The sequence below is a fragment of the Boleophthalmus pectinirostris genome, unplaced genomic scaffold (assembly GCF_026225935.1).
Source record: "Boleophthalmus pectinirostris isolate CB_2022bp ecotype Guang Dong unplaced genomic scaffold, ASM2622593v1 HiC_scaffold_13, whole genome shotgun sequence".
In the NCBI taxonomy this organism is placed as follows: domain Eukaryota; kingdom Metazoa; phylum Chordata; class Actinopteri; order Gobiiformes; family Gobiidae; genus Boleophthalmus; species Boleophthalmus pectinirostris.
In genome coordinates, this window is record NW_026571036.1 from 4,790,907 (window position 1) to 4,814,265 (window position 23,359).

A 23,359-nucleotide genomic window follows, 5' to 3' on the forward strand; every position below is an offset into this window, starting at 1 on the left:
CGGCGCACAAGGAGCAGCTTTTTTTTTTCAATGCTTATAGTTTATGCAAATGAGTTTCCTTTCTGTAAAACGTAAACAAATGTGCGCAAAGCTGCATTAAAAACATTATTACTCAATGTATATTTGAGTCGTCCTCATAGGAAATAAAAAAGTCTAAAGTCTTAAGTGTCGTCCGTTTGTTTCACTCAATGCGCCTTATAATCCAGTGCGACTTATGTATGAAAATAGACGAGAGAATCCAACATTATTGATATTGCGCTTTATAATCCAATAAATACGGTAATACTAATTGTTCAGAGACACGATCACTCAGTCAGCATAATAAAATATCTGCATTAATGTTCAATAATGGTCATAAATTTTGTAATTTACTAATAATGTCTGGTTTAGATGCTCTTAGAATCGTCACGACGGCCCGTTTTGAAAATGTACTGTATAAATTATCTGCTGTAACTTATGTGACTTATCTGTTTTTATGCATGTAGTTTAGATTTTTTTATTTTTTTAATATATATGAGGACAGGTGTTGAAAAGTAGGACTCAAAGCAATGCATCTGGTTTGTCTAATGTGAATGTGATGTCCTTAATAAACATGAAAACATGTACAAAAAAATATGAATCGTAATAACTAAATGACAGATTGCAACAGTGAAGTAGTAAATTTGGATTTCTAATGAGTCATAATTCAACCTTCAGCTCAAAAATATTGTCGTAGTACAAAAAAAAATAACTAAAACGGGACAAGATCTCATGCCTCAAGATCGTGCACACGCGAGAAAAAATTTTGTACAATTTGTTTCCCCCAGAATTTACCTTTGTCTTGGACTGAAAAAAAAAAAAAAAAAGACTTAAGAGCTGGAGAGTTAAAATAAATACAAATAGTGAAGCCAAAATTGGATCGAGTAAAGGATCGCACTGCTTATTTATCACAAATGAGCTCAAAATCTCGTCTTGTCTCGTTCTCGTGGACTTATTCTTGTGAAAATTGTTGAAAAGAGTTCACAGAAGTTGGGAAAATAATCTAAATCTGGCCTCTATATTCACGCACGAGACGAGACACGCCACGAGATTTGATTAGGTCCACGGGAACGAGACGAGACGAGATCGTGTAACTCACCAGGTCTTAACTCTTTTTTTTTTTTAGTCCAAGGCAAAAGGTAAATTCAGGGGGAAACTAATCGTACGAGATCATTTTTTTAAAATCACTAAAGCTGAAGTTTTGGAGGTGACATAAATTCCAGCACAAACAACTAAAACCAGACTAAACCAGGACTAAAACACGACAAAACCAGGACTAAACCAAGACTAAACCAGGACAAAACAAGACTAAACCAGGACAAAAACCAAGACGAAAACCAGGAAAAAACCAAGACGAAACCAGGACTAAAACACGACGAAACCAGGACTAAAACCAAGACTAAACCGGGACTAAAACCAGAAACCAGGACTAAAACACGACGAAACCAGGACTAAAAACCACTAAAAGGACAAAAACCGACTAAACCAGGAACAAAACCAAGACTAAAACCAGGACAAAACCAAGACTAAACAGGACTAAAAACACGACGAAACCAGGACTAAAACACGACGAAACCAGGACTAAAACCAAGACTAAACCAGGACTAAAACCAAGACTAAACCAGGACTAAAACCAGACTAAACCAGGAAAGACTAAAACAAGACTAAACCAGGACTAAAACAAGGACTAAAACCAAGGACTAAAACCAGGACTAAAACCAAGACTAACCCAGACTAAACAGGACTAAACCAAGACTAAACCAGACTAAAACCAAGACTAAACCAGGACAAAAACTAAACAAGACTAAACCAGGACAAAAACCAAGACTAAACCAGGACTAAAAACCAAGACTAAACAGGACTAAACGACTAAACCAAGGACAAAACCAAGACTAAACCAGGACTAAAACCAAGACTAAACCAGGACAAACCAGGACAAACCAGACTAAACCAGGACTAAAAACAAGACTAAACCAGGACTAAACCAAACCAAGACTAAACCAGGACTAAAACCAAGACTAAACCAGGACTAAAACTAAAACCAGGACTAAACATGACTAAACCAGGGACTAAAACAAGACTAAACCAGGACTAAAACAAGACTAAACCGGGACTAAAAACAAGACTAAACCAGACTAAAACAAGACTAAACAGGACTAAACAAGACAAAGACTAAACCAGGACTAAAACCAAGACTAAACCAGACTAAAACCAAAACTAAACCAGGACTAAAACACGACTAAACCAGGACTAAAACAAACCAGGACTAAAACAAGACTAAACCAGGACTAAAACAAGACTAAACCAGGACTAAAACAAGACTAAACCAGGACTACAACAAGACTAAACCAGGACAAAAACAAGACTAAACCAGGACTAAAACAAGACTAAACCAGTTGTATTCATTTTGGCCTTTCGTCCACACGGTTTTGGGTGAGCAAAAGCAGCATTTTTTTCTCGTTCCACCCCTAGCTGCCATAATAATAAAAAATTTGACTTTTAATCAATAATTTGACAAATAATCTTGCTATAAATAAGGTGACAAACGCCATTAGCTTGAATCAATATGACCGAATAAGAGACATTTATTTGCAAATTACGTCAAAATCTTGTTTTGTTTCGCTCTCGTGGACCTAATCTTGTGAAAATTGTTGAAAAATAATATAAATCTGGCCTCTATATTCACACACGAGACGAGACACGCCACGAGATTAGGTCCACGGGAACGAGACGAGACGAGATTTTGACACGGTTTGTAATAAATAAGCAGTGCACAATTTTGACTTCACAATTGTTGCTTTTTTAAAAAAATGTTATTTATTATTTGTAGTAATGTTTTTTGGAACTCCAGCTTCTCAAATTGTGTAAAACAAACAAATCTTACGAGATCATTTTTCAAATCACTAAAGCTGAAGTTTTTAAGGTGCCGTAAATTCCAGCACAAACAACAAAATCTGCAAAATTATTTAAAAAAAACAAAAAAAAAAAACAACAACTAATGACCCTGTAGTCTAGATTCTCGTTTTCAGGTGCGATATAGATTAAAGACCTGTCCACACAACATTTTCAATCAAAGAATGTTGAGTTTGTGTTTGGTTTTTTCTGCCTCATCCCTAGCTGCCATAATAATAAAAAATTTGACTTTTAATCAATAATTAGACAAATAATCTTGCTATAAATACAGTGACAAGAGAGGCTGAATCAATACGGCCAAATAAGAGACGTTTATTTGCGTATGATGTCAAAATCTTCTTTCGTCTCGCTCTCGTGGACCTAATCTTGTGAAAATTGTTGAAAAGAGTTCATGAAATTGGGGTAAAATAGTCTAAATCTGGCCCCTATATTCACACACAAGACGAGACACGCCACAAAATGAGATTAGGTCCACGGGAACGAGACAAGACGAGATTTTGACACGGTTTGTAATAAATAAGCAGTGCGATGCATTACACAGTTTTGACTTCAGTTTTTTTATTTTTTATTTTATGTAGTATTTGTAGTACTGCTTTTTGGAACTACAGCTTCACAAATTGGGTAACTCACCAGCTCTTAACTCTTTTTTTAGTCCAAGGTAAAAAGTTTTACGAGATCATTTTTCAAATCACTAAATCTGAAGTTTTGGAGGTACCGTAAATTCCAGCACAAACTAAAAAAATCTGCCTTATTATAGAAAAACTAATGACCCTGTAGTTTAGATGCTCGTTTTCAGGTGTGATATAGATTAAGGGCCTGTCCACATGACGTTTTTTGGTCGAAACTGTCAAGTTTTTATTTGTTTTGGCCTTTCGTCCACACGGTTTCGGGTGAGTGAACACAGTGTTTTTTCTCGTCACACCCCAAACTGCCATAATAATCAATAATTAGACAAATAAAGGTGACAAACGCTCTTAGCTTGAAGAGGTTGAATCAATACGGCCAAATAAGAGACATTTATTTGCATTTTATGTCAAAATCTTGTTTTGTTTCGCTCTCGTGGACCTAATCTTGTGAAAATTGTTGAAAATTAATACAAATCTGGCCTCTATATTCACACACGAGACACACGACACGAGATTAGGTCCACGGGAACGAGACGAGACGAGATTTTGACATGGTTTGTAATAAATAAGCAGTGCACAATTTAGACTTCACTGGAACTCCAGCTTCTCAAATTGTGTAAAACAAATCTTACGAGATCATTTTTCAAATCACTAAAGCTGAAGTTTTTGAGGTGACATAAATTTCCAGCACAACATTTTTTGATCAAAAAGGTGGAGTTTGTGTTTGTTTTTTTCTCGTCCCTAACTGCCTCATCCCTAGCTGCCATAATAATCAAAAATTTGACTTTTAATCAATAATTAGACAAATAATCTAGCTATAAATAAGGTGACAAGAGAGGTTGACTCAATACGGCCAAATAAGAGACGTTTATTTGCATTTTATGTCAAAATCTTGTTTTGTTTCGCTCTCGTGGACCTAATCTTGTGAAAATTGTTGAAAAGAGTTCACAGATCAAAGGCCTGTCCACACGACAACATTTTTTTGGTCGAAACGGTGAAGTTTTTATTCGTTTTAGTCTTTCGTCCACACGAAGTCGGCATTTCAGGTGTTGCGCTGCCGTGCGGACAAACAAACAAACAAACCGCGGCTTTTGGAAAACGACATCACGATCCCGTCGCAGCCCCCAAACGAGCCTCGACGGACCGCAAGAACGTCGCCGAAACGTGACGGGTGAAAACTACGGAGCCGCTCCCGTCGCCCAGCAACCGAGACACGCTGCTAACACCAACACCAACACTAACAACACGCAGATTACGCACACGGATCAATAACAAAGATTACACACGGGTAATTAAACTGTGGGATTTTAAGACCAAGTTATAATTCTCATCCAAATCTTATGGCTAAAAATGAAAACTTACGTTGAACTTTTGCAAAACAAAACCGTGATACTTCTGGGATACATCTAAAATCGACTAAATTACCTTAAAGTTTAAAAAATTTATGAGAACTGCATTATTAAATATTATTAAACTGATTTTTTTTCGTGTGGACTAAAAAAAAAAAAAAAAAAAAAAAAAAAAAAAGCATTAAGAGCTGGTGAGTTCCACAGTTTGAAAAGCTGTAGTTCTAAAGAACATCACTACAAATATTACAGAAAATAAATTAAAAAACAGTGAATCCAAAATTGTGAAATGGATCGTGCTGCTTTTTTTAAATTACAAATTATGTCAAAATCTCATCTTGACCTAATCTCGTCTTGTGAAACCTGCTAATAATATTTTCTCAAAAGCAGAAACAAAAACACTGACGCATAAAAATGATTGTTCCATCTGTCACGTATTAAACAAAGTCGATACAGTAATTATCGTCACAAATCTACACGTTCTGAAATGTGATTCTTTTATTATTTCAGCTTTTGTTAATTCTTCTGGACGAGTTTAAACCGTCAACTTTAAACAGAATCTTATTTGATTGTCCACAGAATTCACATCTACGACGGAGTATAAGGGTCAGAAAAAAAAAAATAAAATATATATATATATATATATATATATATAAATGCTGGCACTACGAGAATAAAGTCGTAACATTTTGACATTAAAGTTGTAATATTATGAGAATAAAGTCGAAGCCAGAAGAAGTCGTAATTTTATGAGAATAAAGTCATAATTTTACATGAATAAAGTCGTAGTCAAAATAAAGTCGTAATAATACGAGAATATCGGCTGCTCGGAAAGTCTGAATGAGTCTGAGGCTGGAGCTCTGGAGGATTTGGAGCATTTTGTAAAAGGAGAAGAATCCGTGTATCATTCGTTCATTCGACTGAAAAAGGACTGAATCAGGACTAAACCAGGTACGGAACCAAACCAGAACTAAGACCAGGATTGAGACTGGGACCAGACCAGGACTGAAAACGATTTAGTCCTGGTTTATTCCTGGTTTAAGTCACAGAAATGGGAAATGGTGTTTCCGTGACTTTAAAATGAGATGCGGGAATATTGCGCCGCATACGGACTGAACCAGGACTGAACCAGGACTGAATCAGGACTAAACCAGGACTAAACCATTTTCAGTCCTAATCTGGTCCCGGTATCACGGTTTGGTCCTGGTCTGGTGCCGGTCTCAGTCCCAGTCTCAGTCCTGGTCCTGTTCCCGGTCTCAATCCTGGTCTCAGTTCTGGTCTGATTATAACTTTATTCTCATTTTAACTTTGATTTTATTCTTGAAAATTATGACTTTATTCTCATAATATTGAGACTTTATTCCTGTAAAATTAAGACTTTATTCTCTGAAAATTACAACGTTTTCTGGCTTCGACTTTATTCCTCATAATATTACGACTTTAATGTTGAAATGTTTTTCTTCATTCTGTATACTTTATATCTATATACTATACACTACTTATATTTTATTCTCGTAGCGCCAGCATTTTTTATTTTTTTTTTTTAATCTGACCCTTATACTCCGTCGTACATATCTCCCCTTATCGACGTAATAAATTTAAACCTAAGTCTTCGTCGTCGTGTTTGAGGTGCAAGAGCGAGACTGGTGCCCTGACACACCGTTTTTGGTCCTGTCCAAAAGTGCAACAATTCTGGCAAACAAATGGACAAGAAATACAAAAAATTATGTCTGTAAATTTGACTAACAATCTTTTATTTCTGTTTCTTGGTGTAATTAACCCCGTGGTGAAAGATAAATAAAATAGAAAATAGAAAAGTCGACTTGTGAATTGGATTTCTGAACAGACTCCCATTAAAACTCAACGGTAAAAGATCGTTTTTTGGTTTTGTTTCTCTCGATTACCTGACGTGTCGGCTTCATCGTAAAGGCAATATTTTTAAGAAGATTTGGGAACCTTTTTTTGGTTACAGGACTTGAGATTTCAACTATTATGAATATATTATTTACATTCTGAAATGTTTGTATCTGTGTCTAATACATGAATGGGCCAATGTCGGTTTTACTTTGTTAGTATTGCTTATATTGTTATATATTTATTATATTTTGTTGATTATTTGGTTTAAACTAAAAAAAAAACAACAGAATCCTTTTATTAAAACATAAATCGCTCGTTTATAAAAATTGCAATTCAATATTTTCCAAATTTTCCTATGTGAATATTATTAAAAAGTTGTTTACATTTGCAATTCAAAACACGAAACAAGATACGTTATTGATTTCATTCAATTTCGGACTCAAACGTTAAACCAAAACTGGATTAAATAAGAACAAACACAAGGTCAAAACCGAGTCTAAAACTAAACCAGGACTTCGAACCAAGACTGAACTAAGATCCAAACTAAACGAGCAATAATATCGTACAAAATCTTAGAAAATTTGTCAAATACATGATTCTGTAACATCTCTAAATGTATTTCAGTATCATTTATAAATATAAAAATGACATTTCTTCCAAACAGCTGCATAATCTTGTTACATAAAAAGCACAATTTGGGTCAGTATCACTATAATGTAATTCGTGTATCGTTCATTTGTTTTTTAATATAAAACCAAAAATTAAAAAAACGATAAAACAACTATTTGTCTAAAAAAAACAAAATGAAAAAAACAAAAACGATAAAACAACTATTTTCTTCATTATTTGTCTAAAAAAACCAAAATGGAAAAAAAAAAAAACAGATAACGATTAATTTTTTCAGTTTTCGATTTTGTGTATAAATGAAAAAACAGATAACAGACGTTTTCCCGTTTCTGTGACTTAAACTGTGATGTCGGACTGAACCAGGACTGAACCAGGTCCGGGACCAGACTGGGACTGAGGCCGAGACTGGGACCAGGACCAGAACGGGGACCAGGACGGGGGCCGAGACCGAGGCCGCGAGACCAGACCGAGACAGATCAGGACTGAAAACGGTTCAGTCCTGGTTCAGTCCGGGTTCAGTCCTGGTTCAGTCCGGGTTCAGTCCTGGTTCAGTCCGGGTTCAGTCCTGGTTCAGTCCGGGTTCAGTCCTGGTTCAGTCCTGGTTCAGTCCTGGTTCAGTCCTGCATCATGGAAGTCACGTAAACAGTCGTTATCTATTTTTTTTTCCTCCATTTTTCATTTAAACACAAAATCGAAAATTGAAAAAACAAATCGTTATCTGTTTTTTCATTTTGGTTTCGGAGACAAATAATGAAGAAAATTGTTGTTTATTCGTTTTCTTATTTTTGGTTTTATATTGAAAAACAATGCCTCTGAGACCTGAACAAAATCAAACTATTCTTTTATTTAACTTTGCTTTTTTTTTTTTAATAATAAATAAGTAAATAATGCTGTTAGAATCACACACTGGCCACACGCGAAAAAGCATTTGAATTCACCGTGACGATTTAAATACAAATTCTCATCGTTAGTTTTACTGAAATACGTCTTGAAAATAAGTGTTTTGTTATTGTTACGAACACACTCAAAAAAATTCTACAATCCGAAGGAGTTTAGGCTCAAGTTTGACCTGTATTTTGCAGAATTTTTTAGTATTTGAATTAGAAGATGGCAGAAAATGTCAGCGATCATGATTGGAGGAAAAAAAGACCTAATTAAAAAGCATTTATTTTGGTACACACACACACACACACACTTTCAGACACATAATATTTTCCTTTTCATTGAATTTAGCTTGTATATACTGTGATTTATATTACAATATTTGTTTTTTTACTTACTTGTATTTACATTTATACAATTTATGTCTTATAGACTAAAAAAAACTTTAAAATCTGTTATAAACCAGGACTAAAACATGACTAAACCAGGACTAAAACATGACTAAACCAGGACTAAACCAGGACTAAAACACGACGAAACCAGGACTAAACCAGGACTAAAACACGACGAAACCAGGACTAAAACACGACGAAACCAGGACTAAAACACGACGAAACCAGGACTAAAACAAGACTAAAAGACCAGGACTAAAACACGACAAAACCATGACTAAACCAGGACGAAACCAGGACGAAACCAGGACTAAAACACGACTAAAACAGGACTAAAACACGACTAAAACAAGACTAAAACACGACTAAAACAAGGACTAAACCAACACGTAACCAGGACTAAAAGCACAATTTAGGTCAGTATCACTATAGACGTCCGAACTTCCAACAAAATCATACAATTCTTTTATTTAGCTTTGCAATTTTTAGAGTGAATAAGTAAACCAGGCTGTTAGAATCACACACTGACCACGCGAAAAAGCATTTCAATTCACCGTGACCATTTAAATACAAATTCTCATCGTTAGTTTTATTGAAATACGTGTTGAAAATAAGTGTTTTGTTATTGTTATGAACATTTCTTAGTTTATTTTCTTCAGTCAATTGCCAAAACCATTAATCGTGTCACAAATACTCATGAATAATACAAAAATAAGACAACACACTTAAGATATTGTAATTTGAAGGAGTTTAGGCTTAAATTTGATATGTATTTTACTGAAATTTTTTACATTTTGAATACAACATGGCACAAAATCTCAGCTATTTTGTGAGTGTAGGAAAAAAAAATATTTAAGTCTATATTTTAGTACACACTTTCAAACACACTAAATTTTCCTTTCAGTGAATTTAGTTTGTATATAACTGTGACATACTGCGATTTGTATTATGATCTATTTGTTTTTTTACTTACTTTTACACACATTTATACAATTTATGACTTGTTCAACACCGGTCTCTTGCTATTGTGACTTATTTAGAAATGTGTTACCATTTTGTATGAAAATAGACGAAAAATACGGTAATATTAATTGTTCAGAGACACGATCACCTCAGTCAACAATAAAACATCCTCTACGAAAACACTAAACTAAAACACGAATAAACCAGGACTACACCAGGACTAAACCAGGACTACACCAGGACTGAACCAGGACTACACCAGGAGTACACCGGGACTAAACCGGGACTACACCGGGACTAAACCAGGACTAAGACAAGATGAAAGCAGGACAAAAACACAGCGAAACCAGGATTAAAAAGCAAAACTAAGCCAAGACGAAACCAGGACTAAACCAAGACTAAAACAAGACTAAACCAGGACTAAAAACAGGACTAAACCAAGACTAAAACAAGACTAAAAACAAGACTAAAAACAGGATTAAAACAGGACTAAAAACAGGGCTAAACCAAGACTAAACCACGACTAAACCAGGATTAAAACAAGACTAAAAACAGGACTAAAACAAGACTAAACCAGGATTAAAACAAGACTAAAAACAGGACTAAACCAAGACTAAAACCAGGATTAAAACAAGACTAAAAACAGAACTAAACCAAGACTAAACCAAGACTAAAACCAGGATTAAAACAAGACAAAAAACAAGACTAAAAACAGGATTAAACCACGACTAAAAACAGGGCTAAACCAAGACTAAACCACGACTAAACCAGGACTAAACCAGGATTAAAACAAGACTAAAAACAGGACTAAACCAGGACTAAAACAAGACTAAACCAGGATTAAAACAAGACTAAAAACAGGACTAAACCAGGACTAAAACAAGACTAAAAACAGGACTAAACCAGGACTTGACTCATTAATGTTCAATAATGTTCACAAATTCAAGTATGTAATAGTTTTTTTACTTACTTGTACGTACATTTATACAATTTAAGTCTTATTTGACACTAGTCTCTCGCCATTTTTTTTTTTAAAATTGCTATTTATTTAGAAGTTTATTACCATTTTTATATATTTATTACTCTTTGTTATTGCAATTTAATGTGATTTTTGAGCTACTTTGTCCAAGAAATTTCCCTTTTGGAACAATAAAGTCTCAGTCTCTAAGTGTCTTTTAAAACAATGAATATATTTTATATATTTTCACGTGGGTAAATGTAACGGGGACACCAGACGGCACGTTAGAACGATTGTGACTCACTTGTCAATGTGTGTGGATAGACTAAAGCAACGACAGACGTAAAACATGTAAAAAATAAATAAAATAAAAAATGCAGTTATTTATGCTTAAGAACAGTTTGCAAAATTATGTGTGTGTATTTTACTTTTACTGATAATAACAAGATACGAGTTTGGGTCCACGAGAACGAGAAGATGAGATTTTTCACCATTTAATTCCCAATTTTGGCGTCGTAATTTTGTATTTATTTGATTTCATTTTTTTTGTTTTCATTCTAGTCCTGCTTTTTCGAGCTTGTAACCCGTTTTTGTCCAGTCCAAATGTAAACACGAGATCATTTTTCTCTTTTTCTCTCGTTTGCACGATCTTGCGGCGATTTTATCTCGCGAGATCTTGCAGCTCGAGGATTTAAAGCATCTCTGCTGTTAATGTTTACATATTATTACGTCATTAATATTTCTGGAAGAGCAGGAGAGGAGCTAAACCAGGACTAAAACAAGATGAAACCAGGACTAAACCAGGACTAAACCAGCAGGACTAAAGGACTAAACCAGGACTAAAGCAGGACTAAGACGAAAACCAGGACTAAAAACAAGACTAAACCAAGGACTAAACCAGACTAAAACCAGGACTAAAACAAGACGAAACCAGGACTAAAACAGGACTAAAGCAGGACTAAAAACAGGACTAAAAAACAGACAAAAAGACTAAACAGACTAAAGACTAAAACCAGGACTAAAACAAAACTAAACCTGGACTAAACAGACGAAACCAGGACTAAAACAAGACTAAACCAGGACTAAAACAAGACTAAACCAGGACTAAAACAAAACTAAACCTGGACTAAAACAAAACTAAACCAGGACTAAATCAAGACCAAACCAGGACTAAAACAAGACTAAACCAGGACTAAAACAGGACTAAAACAGGACTAAAACAAGACTAAAACAGGACTAAAACGAGACTAAACCAAGACTAAAACAAAACTAAACCAGGGCTAAAACAAGACTAAAACAAGACTAAACCAGGACTAAACAAGACTAAACCTAAACAAAACTAAACCTGGACTAAAACAAAACAAGGACTAAAAAAGACTAAACCAGGACTAAAACAAAACTAAACCAGGACTAAAACAAGACTAAAACAGGACTAAAACAAGACTAAAACAAGACGAAACCAGGACTAAGATTAAACCAGCACTAACCAAGACTAAACCAGGACTAAAACACAACGAAACCAGGACTAAGACTAAACCAGGACTAAAACACACGACTAAACCAGGACTAAAACACACGACTAAACCAAGACTAAACCAAGACTAAACCAGGACTAAAACACAACAAAAACACGACTAAACCAAGACTACACCAAGACAAAACCAGGACAAAAACACAACGAAACCACGACTAGAGTTGTCCAAAGAATAAAAAAAATCTGATATTAATCTAAAACTAAGTACAGAAACGCAATCCTCATTTTTCTCAGGTATCGATACTAAAAAGTCACATTCATGAGACAAAAACGAACCTTTTTTTGAAGTATAAGAGCACATAGACCCCAATAAACGACTAGAAATGAATAAAGTACTAAGATTTAATGTTGAAAATCGCATTATTTTGTCATTATTTTGAGTATTGAACGTTTCAGAATCTGTTTTTTTCCATTTAATATGCAAAAATACTCGAAAATATAAACACATAAAAGCAATTTTGATCAGAAAATGTCAATCTGGCAACCACAACACGTCAAAAACAACAAATAAAAGAGTTAAAATAGCTCTTAACTTGCAAATACAGCTTCCCACTCGCATACATTCACTTCATAAACCTAAAGAGCACGTTGGTGAATTTGTATCCGAGCAAACATTCAATAACAGCGCATATATCTGCTTAATAATTTAGTAATTCACACACAACAGCAATTCCGTAGCTATTTTCGAGCTATAAGGAATCCACAATATGCTATCAACTCCTACACGCGCTTCCGGCATCTTAAAACTGTTTTAACCGCCATTTATTTACAAAAAACGTCTTGTTGCAAAGCCAAGAAAAGAAAAAGAACAAACACAGAGCTCCAAAAAGGATCACTTTCTATTGTATTTGTAATTATTGAAGATAAACACGAGGTTTTTTATTTCTAGAGGCGGAAAAAGTATTCAAGTAAACATAAAGTAACATGTTTATTAATGTACGTCTTTAATTACAAGTACTGATGCCAGATTTTTACTTTTTACTTTGACTAAACGGAAAAATATATTCATGAAAAATAATAATACTAAATTGTAAGCGACTAGTTACGTATTTATTGCAATTTTGGTGGAGGTATAGACTAAAAAACTTAAAAATCTGGTATAAACCAGGACTAAACTAGGACTAAAACCAGACTAAACCAGGACTAAGACAAGATGAAACCAGGATTAAAATAAGACTAAAATAAGACTAAACCAGGACTAAACCGAGACTAAAACAGGACTAAACCAGGACAAAAACATGACTAAACCAGGACTAAAACACGACTAAACTAGGACTAAACCAGGAACTAAAACGTGACTAAACCAGGACTAAACCGAGGCTAAAACAAGACAAAACCAGGACTAAAACACAACTAAACCAGGATTAAAACATGACGAAACCAGGAAAAAATATGCATGAAAAATACTACTACTAAATTGTTACGTGACTAGTTACACATTGCAATTTTAGTAGAGTTATAGACTAAAAAACTTAAAAATCTGGTATAAACCAGGACTAAAACGCGACTAAACCAGGACTAAAACACAACGAAACCAAGACTAAACCAGGACTAAAACACGACTAAACCAGGAAAAAATATGCATGAAAAATAATAATACTAAATTGTTAGGCGACTAGTTATGTATTTATTGCAATTTTAGTAGAGTTATAGACAAAAAAAAAACTTAAAAATCTGGTAACACTTTATTTTAGGGTACAATTATTAACATTTAATAATGATTATCATAGTTGTAGATGGTTAATTTGTCATTAATTAATATTTATTCATTCTGTGAATGAATGAATGTTTTTCATTGTTTTAGTCCTGGTTTAGTTGCGTTTTAGTCCAAGGTTTAGTCGTGTATTGGTCCTGGTTTAGTCGTGTATTGGTCCCGGTTTAGTCGCATTTTGGTCCCGGTTTAATCGTGTTTTAGTCCCGGTTTAGTCGTGTTTTAGTCCCGGTTTAATATCGTTTTAGTCGTGTTTTAGTCCTGGTTTAATCTCGTTTTAGTCCCGGTTTAGTCGTGTTTTAGTCCCGGTTTAGTCGTGTTTTAGTCCTGGTTTAATCTTGTTTTAGTCCTGGTTTAATCTCGTTTTAGTCGTGTTTTAGTCCTGGTTTAATCTCGTTTTAGTCGTGTTTTAGTCCTAGTTTATACCAGACTTTTAAGTGTTTTAGTCTATAACTCTACTAAAATTGCAATAAATACGTAACTAATCGCCTAACAATTTAGTATTATTATTTTTCATGCATATTTTTTCCGTTTAGTCAAAGTAAAAAGTGAAAATCTGGCAGAAGTACTTGTAATTAAAGACGTACATTATTAAACATGCAACTTCATCTTTACTTGAATACTTTTTCCAAAAATATAAATTGAATTGTGTCATTTTAAAAGCACAATCTGCATATTCTCTTAGCTCTGTCCAATCACAACAGGCGTTGCAGAGCTGTTATGTAAATTTGCAGATGTAGAAACGAGTGGACAGCGAAAAGTGGGTTTTGTTTAGTCGTATTTTATGATTTTAAACGCAACAAATTACAATTACAGGCTGAAATTATAGTGGATTACGAGCACAAGTAGCTACATGTTAATAGTAAGTCGATTTTACTTGTCGTGTTTTAGTCCTGGATTAGTAGTGTTTTAGTCCGAGGTTTAGTCATGTTTTGGTCCCGATTTAGTTGTGTTTTGGTCCAAGGTTTAGTCGTGTTTTAGTCCTGGTTTAGTCGTGTTTTTGTCGAGTTTTAGTCGTGTTTTTGTCGCGTTTTAATCATGTTTTTGTCGCATTTTAGTTGTGTTTTAGTCCTGGTTTAGTCGTGTTTTTGTCGAGTTTTAGTCCTGGTTTAGTTGTGTTTTAGTCACGATTTAATAAATACATAACTAGACATGTAACAATTCAGTATTATTATTTTTCATGCATATTTTTTCCGTTTAGTCAAAGTAAAAAGTGAAAATCTGGCAGAAGTACTTGTAATTAAAGACGTACATTATTAAACATGCAACTTCATCTTTACTTGAATACTTTTTCCAAAAATCTAAATTGTGTCGTTTTAAAAGCACAATCTGCATATTCTCTTAGCTCTGTCCAATCACAACAGGCGTTGCAGAGCTGTTATGTAAATTTCTAAGCTTAGAAACGAGTGGACAGCGAAAAGTGGGTTTTGTTTTGTCGTAGTTTATGATTTTAAACGCAACAAATTACAATTACAGGCTGAAATTATAGTGGATTACGAGCACAAGTAGCTACATGTTAATAGTAAGTCGATTTTACTTGTGTTTTAGTCCGAGGTTTAGTCATGTTTTTGGTCCCGATTTAGTTGTGTTTTGGTCCAAGGTTTAGTCGTGTTTTAGTCCTGGTTTAGTTGTGTTTTTTGTCGAGTTTTAGTCATGTTTTGTCACGTTTTAGTCCTGGTTTAGTCATGTTTTAGTCCTGGTTTAGTTGTGTTTTTGTCGAGTTTTAGTCGTGTTTTTGTCGCGTTTTAATCGTGTTTTTGTCGCATTTTAGTTGTGTTTTAGTCCTGAATTAGTAGTGTTTTGGTCCAAGGTTTAGTAGTGTTTTTGTCGAGTTTTAGTCGTGTTTTTGTCGCGTTTTAATCATGTTTTTGTCGCATTTTAGTTGTGTTTTAGTCCTGAATTAGTAGTGTTTTGGTCCAAGGTTTAGTCGTGTTTTTGTCGAGTTTTAGTCGTGTTTTTGTCGCGTTTTAATCATGTTTTTGTCGCATTTTAGTTGTGTTTTAGTCCTGGTTTAGTCGTGTTTTAGTCCTGGTTTAGTCGTGTTTTTGTCGAGTTTTAGTCCTGGTTTAGTTGTGTTTTAGTCTTGTTTTAGTCACGATTTAATAAATACATAACTAGACATGTAACAATTTAGTATTATTATTTTTCATGCATATTTTTTCCGTTTAGTCAAAGTAAAAAGTGAAAATCTGGCATCAAGTACTTGTAATTAAAGAGGCACATTATTAAACATGCAACTTCATCTTTACTTGAATACTTTTTCCAAAAAATCTAAATTGTGTCGTTTTAAAAGCACAATCTGCATATTCTCTTAGCTCTGTCCAATCACAACAGGCGTTGCAGAGCTGTTATGTAAATTTCTAAGCTTAGAAACGAGTGGACAGCGAAAAGTGGGTTTTGTTTTGTCGTAGTTTATGATTTTAAACGCAACAAATTACAATTACAGGCTGAAATTATAGTGGATTACGAGCACAAGTAGCTACATGTTAATAGTAAGTCGATTTTACTTGTCGTGTTTTAGTCCTGGATTAGTAGTGTTTTAGTCCGAGGTTTAGTCATGTTTTGGTCCCGATTTAGTTGTGTTTTGGTCCAAGGTTTAGTCGTGTTTTAGTCCTGGTTTAGTCGTGTTTTTGTCGAGTTTTAGTCCTGGTTTAGTCATGTTTTTGTCGAGTTTTAGTCATGTTTTTGTCGCGTTTTAATCGTGTTTTTGTCGCATTTTAGTTGTGTTTTAGTCCTGAATTAGTAGTGTTTTGGTCCAAGGTTTAGTCGTGTTTTAGTCCTGGTTTAGTCGTGTTTTTGTCGAGTTTTAGTTGTGTTTTTGTCGCGTTTTAATCATGTTTTTGTCGCATTTTAGTTGTGTTTTAGTCCTGAATTAGTTGTGTTTTGGTCCAAGGTTTAGTAGTGTTTTTGTCGAGTTTTAGTCGTGTTTTTGTCGCGTTTTAATCATGTTTTTGTCGCATTTTAGTTCTGTTTTAGTCCTGAATTAGTAGTGTTTTGGTCCAAGGTTTAGTCGTGTTTTTGTCGAGTTTTAGTCCTGGTTTAGTTGTGTTTTAGTCTCGATTTAATAAATACATAACTAGACATGTAACAATTTAGTATTATTATTTTTCATGCATATTTTTTCCGTTTAGTCAAAGTAAAAAGTGAAAATCTGGCATCAGTACTTGTAATTAAAGAGGCACATTATTAAACATGCAACTTCATCTTTACTTGAATACTTTTTCCAAAAATCTAAATTGTGTCGTTTTAAAAGCACAATCTGCATATTCTCTTAGCTCTGTCCAATCACAACAGGCGTTGCAGAGCTGTTATGTAAATTTGCAGATGTAGAAACGAGTGGACAGCGAAAAGTGGGTTTTGTTTTGTCGTAGTTTATGATTTTAAACGCAACAAATTACAATTACAGGCTGAAATTATAGTGGATTACGAGCACAAGTAGCTACATGTTAATAGTAAGTCGATTTTACTTCAATCCTGCACAAAAACACCAAGTTAAAAAGCTGGAAAAAGCTGGTTTGCACGTCTGCTAAAAGCTCAAACCGGGCACTTTTACGCACACGGGTTTTACGTATAAAATCGCCTTACTTGGTGGACGAAAACATCCATGGGGGGGTCCACGGGGCTCCCTTCGCTGCTGGTCATGGAGATAAATCCAAAGCCCATGCGGACGTTGAACCACTTGCAGAAGCCCGTCCCGGCCAGGATCTGCGCTCGTCCCCGCTCTTCGTGCCCCTCTCCCCGGCCACTGGACTTGGCGGTCCGGTCCTCCCCGCCGCCTTTACCCGGCCCTCCTGCGACAAAACCGGGGGGTGGGGTGGGGTGAGGGGGGCGACACGAGCAAGCAAAAAGTGCAAAGTTAGGCTACGGGCACTGGCACTGGCGCATGGAGAGAAAGTGGGAGAGAAAGCACGTTTTCGCTTTTAAGGAACGTATAAAAAAAACAATCAAAGCTGCGGAACACGCTAATGATTTCGCCAGGGCTCAACCCAGATCTAAACCTGGACTCAATCAGGACGAAAACAAGGTCTAGAAACGAGGCTAGGAGTAGACTAAACCAGGTCTGAACCAAGACTTAAACAAGATCTAGAAGAAGACTAAACCAGGACTGAACCAAGACTAGAAAAACCCTAAACCAGCTCTAAAACAAGACTAAACTTTGGAAAGGACACTGCTTTGGAAATCAATTTAATATTTGTTCAAATAAGTCGAGCAAACACGAAGAAACTAAAACACACTTGGCGAAAAAAAAACGCGTTCAGAATCCAAATTTCATGTACGTGTGCGTCCGCTACGACATCATCAACGCGGTGCGAAAAAGTTACACGATACCATCCCGCTGCCGCATGGACACAAGGAGCGAGCACGTTTTTTTTTTTTTTTTTTTTTTTTTTTTTGCCAAAGCGCGTTTACGAACAAAAAAAACACGCCAGAACTACGGAGGGAAATCCCGGCAGCGCGTTCAAGACTCGTAGTAATTCCCTGTACCACTTTCACGCCGAGATGCATGCGTGAATTATTGACCCCCACACCCCTCCGCGCTCCCTTCCCTTCCCTCCTTCTTCTTCTTCTTCTTCCCCCCCCTCCACCCGCAAAAAAAGTTGTTTGCCACTCGCTGACAGATGTTTTCGTCCGAATCGCGCACTCCGAAAAGCGACCGGGGCCACTTCTCCTCGCGGTTTTTCCCCGAAGGCAGGTGGCCCCCTCGGCGGACACGTAACAATGCGCGGCCGCTCCTCCCGACGCAGAGCTGTGATATAAGGTGCACGCCGTATGGAAGAGGGGGGGAAAGCCGAGCCAGCAGCCCGCAGCCCGCAGCCCGAGCCGAGCCGAGCCAGCGTGTGCACGGTATTTATCGCGTTTTTTTTTTTTCCTCCTCCTTTTCGCCGTACGAGAATCGCGTTGCACCTTGCTTTACGATTACGCGCGGGGCACAGAAGCGATACCGCGAAAAAGAGAAGGGGAAAAAAAGGGAAAAAAGAATTGGGAGAAAGAATAACCTTCGGCCATGTTCCCCTGTCGACCCTCTGCGCCCAAGTTGCAATAGAGAAGAAGCTTCCTCTGCCAACGCGGGCTGCGGTAGTCACCATAAAGCCGACATCCTCGCTGCTGCTGCTGCCGCTGCCTAGTTTCGCTCGCATGGTACGGCGTGCTCGGGTTCGCCTGGCGCGCTTCGGCTCATGTCTCCCTCCCGTGTCTCTCCGTGCCCTGGACTAGGTCGGTCTCTGCCCTCCCGTGGACGTGGTGGTGGTGGCGCGGCGCGGCGTGGCTCCTACTACTACTACTGCTCCTACTGCTGCTTCTGCTTCTGCTGCTGCTTCTGCTTCTCCTCCTGCCGCTGCCGTTGCCCGCTCGCCTGCTTCTCTCTGTCCGCGCTCACTCACTCTCTCTCTCTCCCTCTCCTCTTTTTTCCCTCTTTCTCTTCCTGCGCTCTCATTCGCTGGAGAGCTGGCTGTGCCCCGTTCCCGTAGTGAGAACACGTGACTTTGCCAATTACACGCTTTCTTGCTGCTAATTTTTTCGGCCTCGCACGTTCCGCGTTCGGCGTTTGGAACCGTGCGCCTTTTGCTTCTGCTTTTTGTTTTGTTTTGTTTTTTGCACCGAGTTTATCCCGCGGCTTTTGTGCACCGCGCGTCGTCTCACAGCGAGCTGCACAAGACCATTACCCACCGCAATCGAATTAAAACGGGATTAAACGAGATTATAATTGGATAATTACGCGATTAGGGAAATAGGGGGAAATTAGTAACGATCAATGACGCACGTGGAACAAATGGAAAAAATCGCGAGCGAGAGGCAAATGACAATGGCTATAGGAGCGATGAATATGCATGCGCGCGTCGGCCAATGGGAGGCGAGCTCTTCTGTGAGCACGGTATAGTATGCATATGGCGAAAACGCACGTGGTTTTAAGTGTTATTCGCGGAAAAAATACTTCGGTTTGTCGCTGCGAGTGTCCGTGAACGAGTTTAAGCGCGTAAAAGTCAAAAAAATGTGAGTAAATCTTCTCTGGAACGTAAAGTTTAGTAAAGTATGAGCTATACATCAAATTGGACAGACAGCATTTCACTTCAGGACACAAAAAACACATTTATTTAAACACTTGAATCTTGTTTACAACGTGATACGTGACATTCAGTTATCGTAAAAACAGTGGATCGTTTAAGTTTTTAGATTTTTGTCATCACTTCCTTGTTGTTTTGTTACATATTCAGCCTAATTTGAGTTAAAAAAATAGGTTAAATGTTTATATTTGATTTTAGTTGTTTTATTGTTAAACTAAATTAAAATTACGGTTTAAAAATTGACAACAGATGCGTCATACATGCAGATAAAACCAGCATCTTTGTCAATATCTTGGCTTTTGTAGCTTAACAGTGGGTTAATGTTTATTTTTTGGAGTTTTCACTAAAGAAACTAAACAAAAACTGTGCACTGGCTTTAAATCTTTATAAGCGACGCAAGTAAATGTTAAAATATGACATAAAATGGTACAAAAATACGTACAACTCTGTGAGAAGGTTCGATATAACTGTGCAAATGTGCAACTTTTTGCAAATAAAGTCGATTTTGGCTTCTTTAGCAGCAACTGTTCAATTTTTAACTTTACTTAAAATTACACAGGCTAGAGACAAGTTACGTTTTGGTTATAATCTTAACTTTTTATGGTTAAATGCATTCGTTTGTCGGCTTCTGGTCGCCGTAAACCGCTTCTGGACAAATTAAGAACACGTTTAATCGTCATTCGTGCGACATTTGGACATAGAAGTGATTTTATTTTCATCTATAGTGCAACAAAAACACACTTTATTCTTAAAATGGCTTTACAGAAGTCTGCAAAAGAAATAAAAACGAGACAAAAATACATATCGACACAAAAACAGGCTTAAATTATTTGTTACAAGTTTGTGAATTGGGTAAAATGAACAGATGGAAGGAAAACAGCGTCACAAAGCACGTCTCAGAACGTCGAGAAATAAAAATAAAAAGGACCGGAGTTGAAAAGTAGAGTTCTTCCAGAGTTGTCGGCTGCCATATTGTGTTGCAGCTCATGTAGCTTTAGCAGCATCAGTGTCCAGAGAAGAGAGAGAGCGAGAGGAGAGGAGAAGGAAGAGAAAGAAACGAGCGAGGGGGAGGAGAAGAGAGAGGAAAGGAGGAGAGACGGAGCGAGAAACAGAGCGAGAGAGAGAAAGAGAGGGGAGGGCTGAACTCACGGCTCAGGAATGTCTGCGAAAACCCAGAAAAACAAACCCAAGTTTTAAAAAGGAGGAAAAGAAGAAAAAAAAGAGAGAAAAACGTGGATGTCTTCTGGTCACATGATGCTCCACTTGTCATATTCAAATCAATACAAGCGCGACTTAGGCCCGGACCTGTGCCAGAAGAAATCCTGCCTGGAATTTGACTGGAAAAAAAACAGGAAAGCACACATTCAGACAGGGAAAACCGGTGACAGTACTTAAAGCAAAAACGAGAGATTGAACGCTTCACGGCATCGTTTCGGTGTAAATAAACGCAGCGCAGGATTAAACGAAGCCGCTATTTCCTCCACGAACGACTAAATCTTCTTTTTTAAGTCGTGTTCCGAAACAAAACGATTCTTCCTTAAACAAAATCGTATTAAATCATAAAAAGCGCTTGTCGGAAAAAAAAAAATCGCAATTACGTATTTTCCACAGTCGTTCAACGCAGAAAGTATCGCAAGTTACTTCAAGATGCAAGTGCATGCTGTAGTAAAAGTACTAACTGAAGAAGAAATCGGTCAACGTCTTTGTTATCGCGTCCGCTTCGAATTTTATGGCACAGTTTGAAGTTCGGACAAACTGTACGCAACAACGGAATCGGGAAGTGGGTTTGTACTCGTATAAATGAAGATTAGGGATGGGACAAGATCTCGTGGGACAAAATTGTGTACGCAGAGCAGAGTAAAAGTGATCTTGTGAGTTTTTTCCTCATGTTTTTACGTTTGGATGGGGGGAAAAAAAAAAAAAAAAGTTCCGGCGAGTTTGGACTATGCTTTTTTTGAGAACGTGTCGTCCCAAAAATCAGTAAATCAAAAATGGTGAGGCTAAAACTGGGAGTATGTAATGTCAAAATCTCGTTCTCGTAGGTCCAATCTCGTATCTCGTCTTGTGGAAATTGTAGACTGAAATTGAGATTTTATTTAGTCCCAGTTATAGCCTAAATAATGTCAAAATCTCGTTTTGTCTCATTCTCGCGAGTCCAATCTCGTGTCTTGTCTCGTCCCGTGGAAATTTTATCACGTATTTTACATTTGGATTGAAAAATTAGAGTACTGGCTGCGTAGTTCCAAAAATCAGCAGTAAATTAAAAATGGGGAGGCAAAAACTTGGAACTGAAATGCAAAATGTATTTATTATAGCCTGAAAAATGTCAAAATCTCGCCTTGTCTCGTTCTTGTAGGTCCAGTCTCGTGAAATTGTAGATTAGAATTGATTTTCTTTATGTTTTTACGTTTGGATTGAAACAATAAAGTACCTGCGAGTTACATTTGCTGAGAAAACGTCGTCCCAGAAAGCAGAACAGTAAATCAAAAATGGTGCGACTAAAACTGGGAACTGAATAGCAAAATGCGTTTATTATAACGTAAATAATGTCAAAATCTCGTCTTGTCTCGTTCTCGTGGGTCCAATCTCGTGTCTCGTCTTTTGGAAATTGTAGATTGAAATTAAGATTTTTTTTCCTCATGTTTTTACGCTTGGATTGAAAGAGGCTAAAACTACAAACTGAAATGTACAATGTATTTATTACGGCGTAAATAATGTCAAAATCTCGTCCTCGTGGGTCCAATCTCGCGTCTCGTCTTGTGGAAACTGTAGACTGGAATTGAGATTTTTTCATGTTTTGAGTTTCGAGTACCGGAGAGTTAAATTTTTTGAGAACGCGTAGTCCCAAAAATCAGAGCAGTAAATCAAAAATGTTGAGACTAAAACTGAGAACTGAATTGCGAAATGCATTTATTAGAACGTAAATAATGTCAAAATCTCGTCTTGTCTCGTTCTCGTAGGTCCAATCTCGTGTCTCCGTTTGTCTTTTGGAAATTGTAAACTGGAATTGAGATTCTTTCATGTTTTGAGTACCGGCGAGTTACCATTTTTGATTTACTGCTCTACATTTTGGGACTATGATCCTCAAAAAATGTAAGGCTAAAACTGCAAACTGAAATGCAGGAAATGCTCAAAATATTTATTCTAGCCTAAATAAGGTCAAAATCTCATTTTGTCTCATTCTCGTGGGTCCAATCTCGTGTCTCGTCTTTTGTCCCGTGGAAATTTTTCACGTATTTTACATTTGGATTGAAAATTAGAAAGTACTGGGCTGCGTAGTTCCAAAAATCAGCAGTAAATTAAAAATGTAAGGCTAAAACTGCAAACTGAAATGCAGGAAATGCTCAAAATATTTATTCTAGCCTGAATAATGTCAAAATCTCATCTTGTCTCATTCTTGTAGAGAATTTCAATCTTGTGGAGATTGTAGATTGGAATTTAGTTTTTTCTCCTGTATTTTCGTTTGGATT

At 36.6% G+C, this 23,359-nt stretch overlaps 1 protein-coding gene across 1 annotated transcript in view; it reads right to left on the reverse strand.

Moving 5' to 3' along the window:
* Positions 1-18,917, reverse strand: part of lin28b (lin-28 homolog B (C. elegans)) — a 132,515-nt gene extending 113,598 nt beyond the window's left edge. Inside the window, exons 1-2 of the mRNA XM_055149108.1 lie at positions 18,825-18,917; positions 17,413-17,618 (exon numbers count right to left, since the gene is read on the reverse strand). Of these exons, the coding sequence (XP_055005083.1) occupies positions 17,413-17,618; positions 18,825-18,834 (216 nt within the window). The 5' untranslated portion in view covers positions 18,835-18,917. The remainder of the gene's footprint in view (positions 1-17,412; positions 17,619-18,824) is intronic.
* Positions 18,918-23,359: the final 4,442 nt, after the last annotated feature.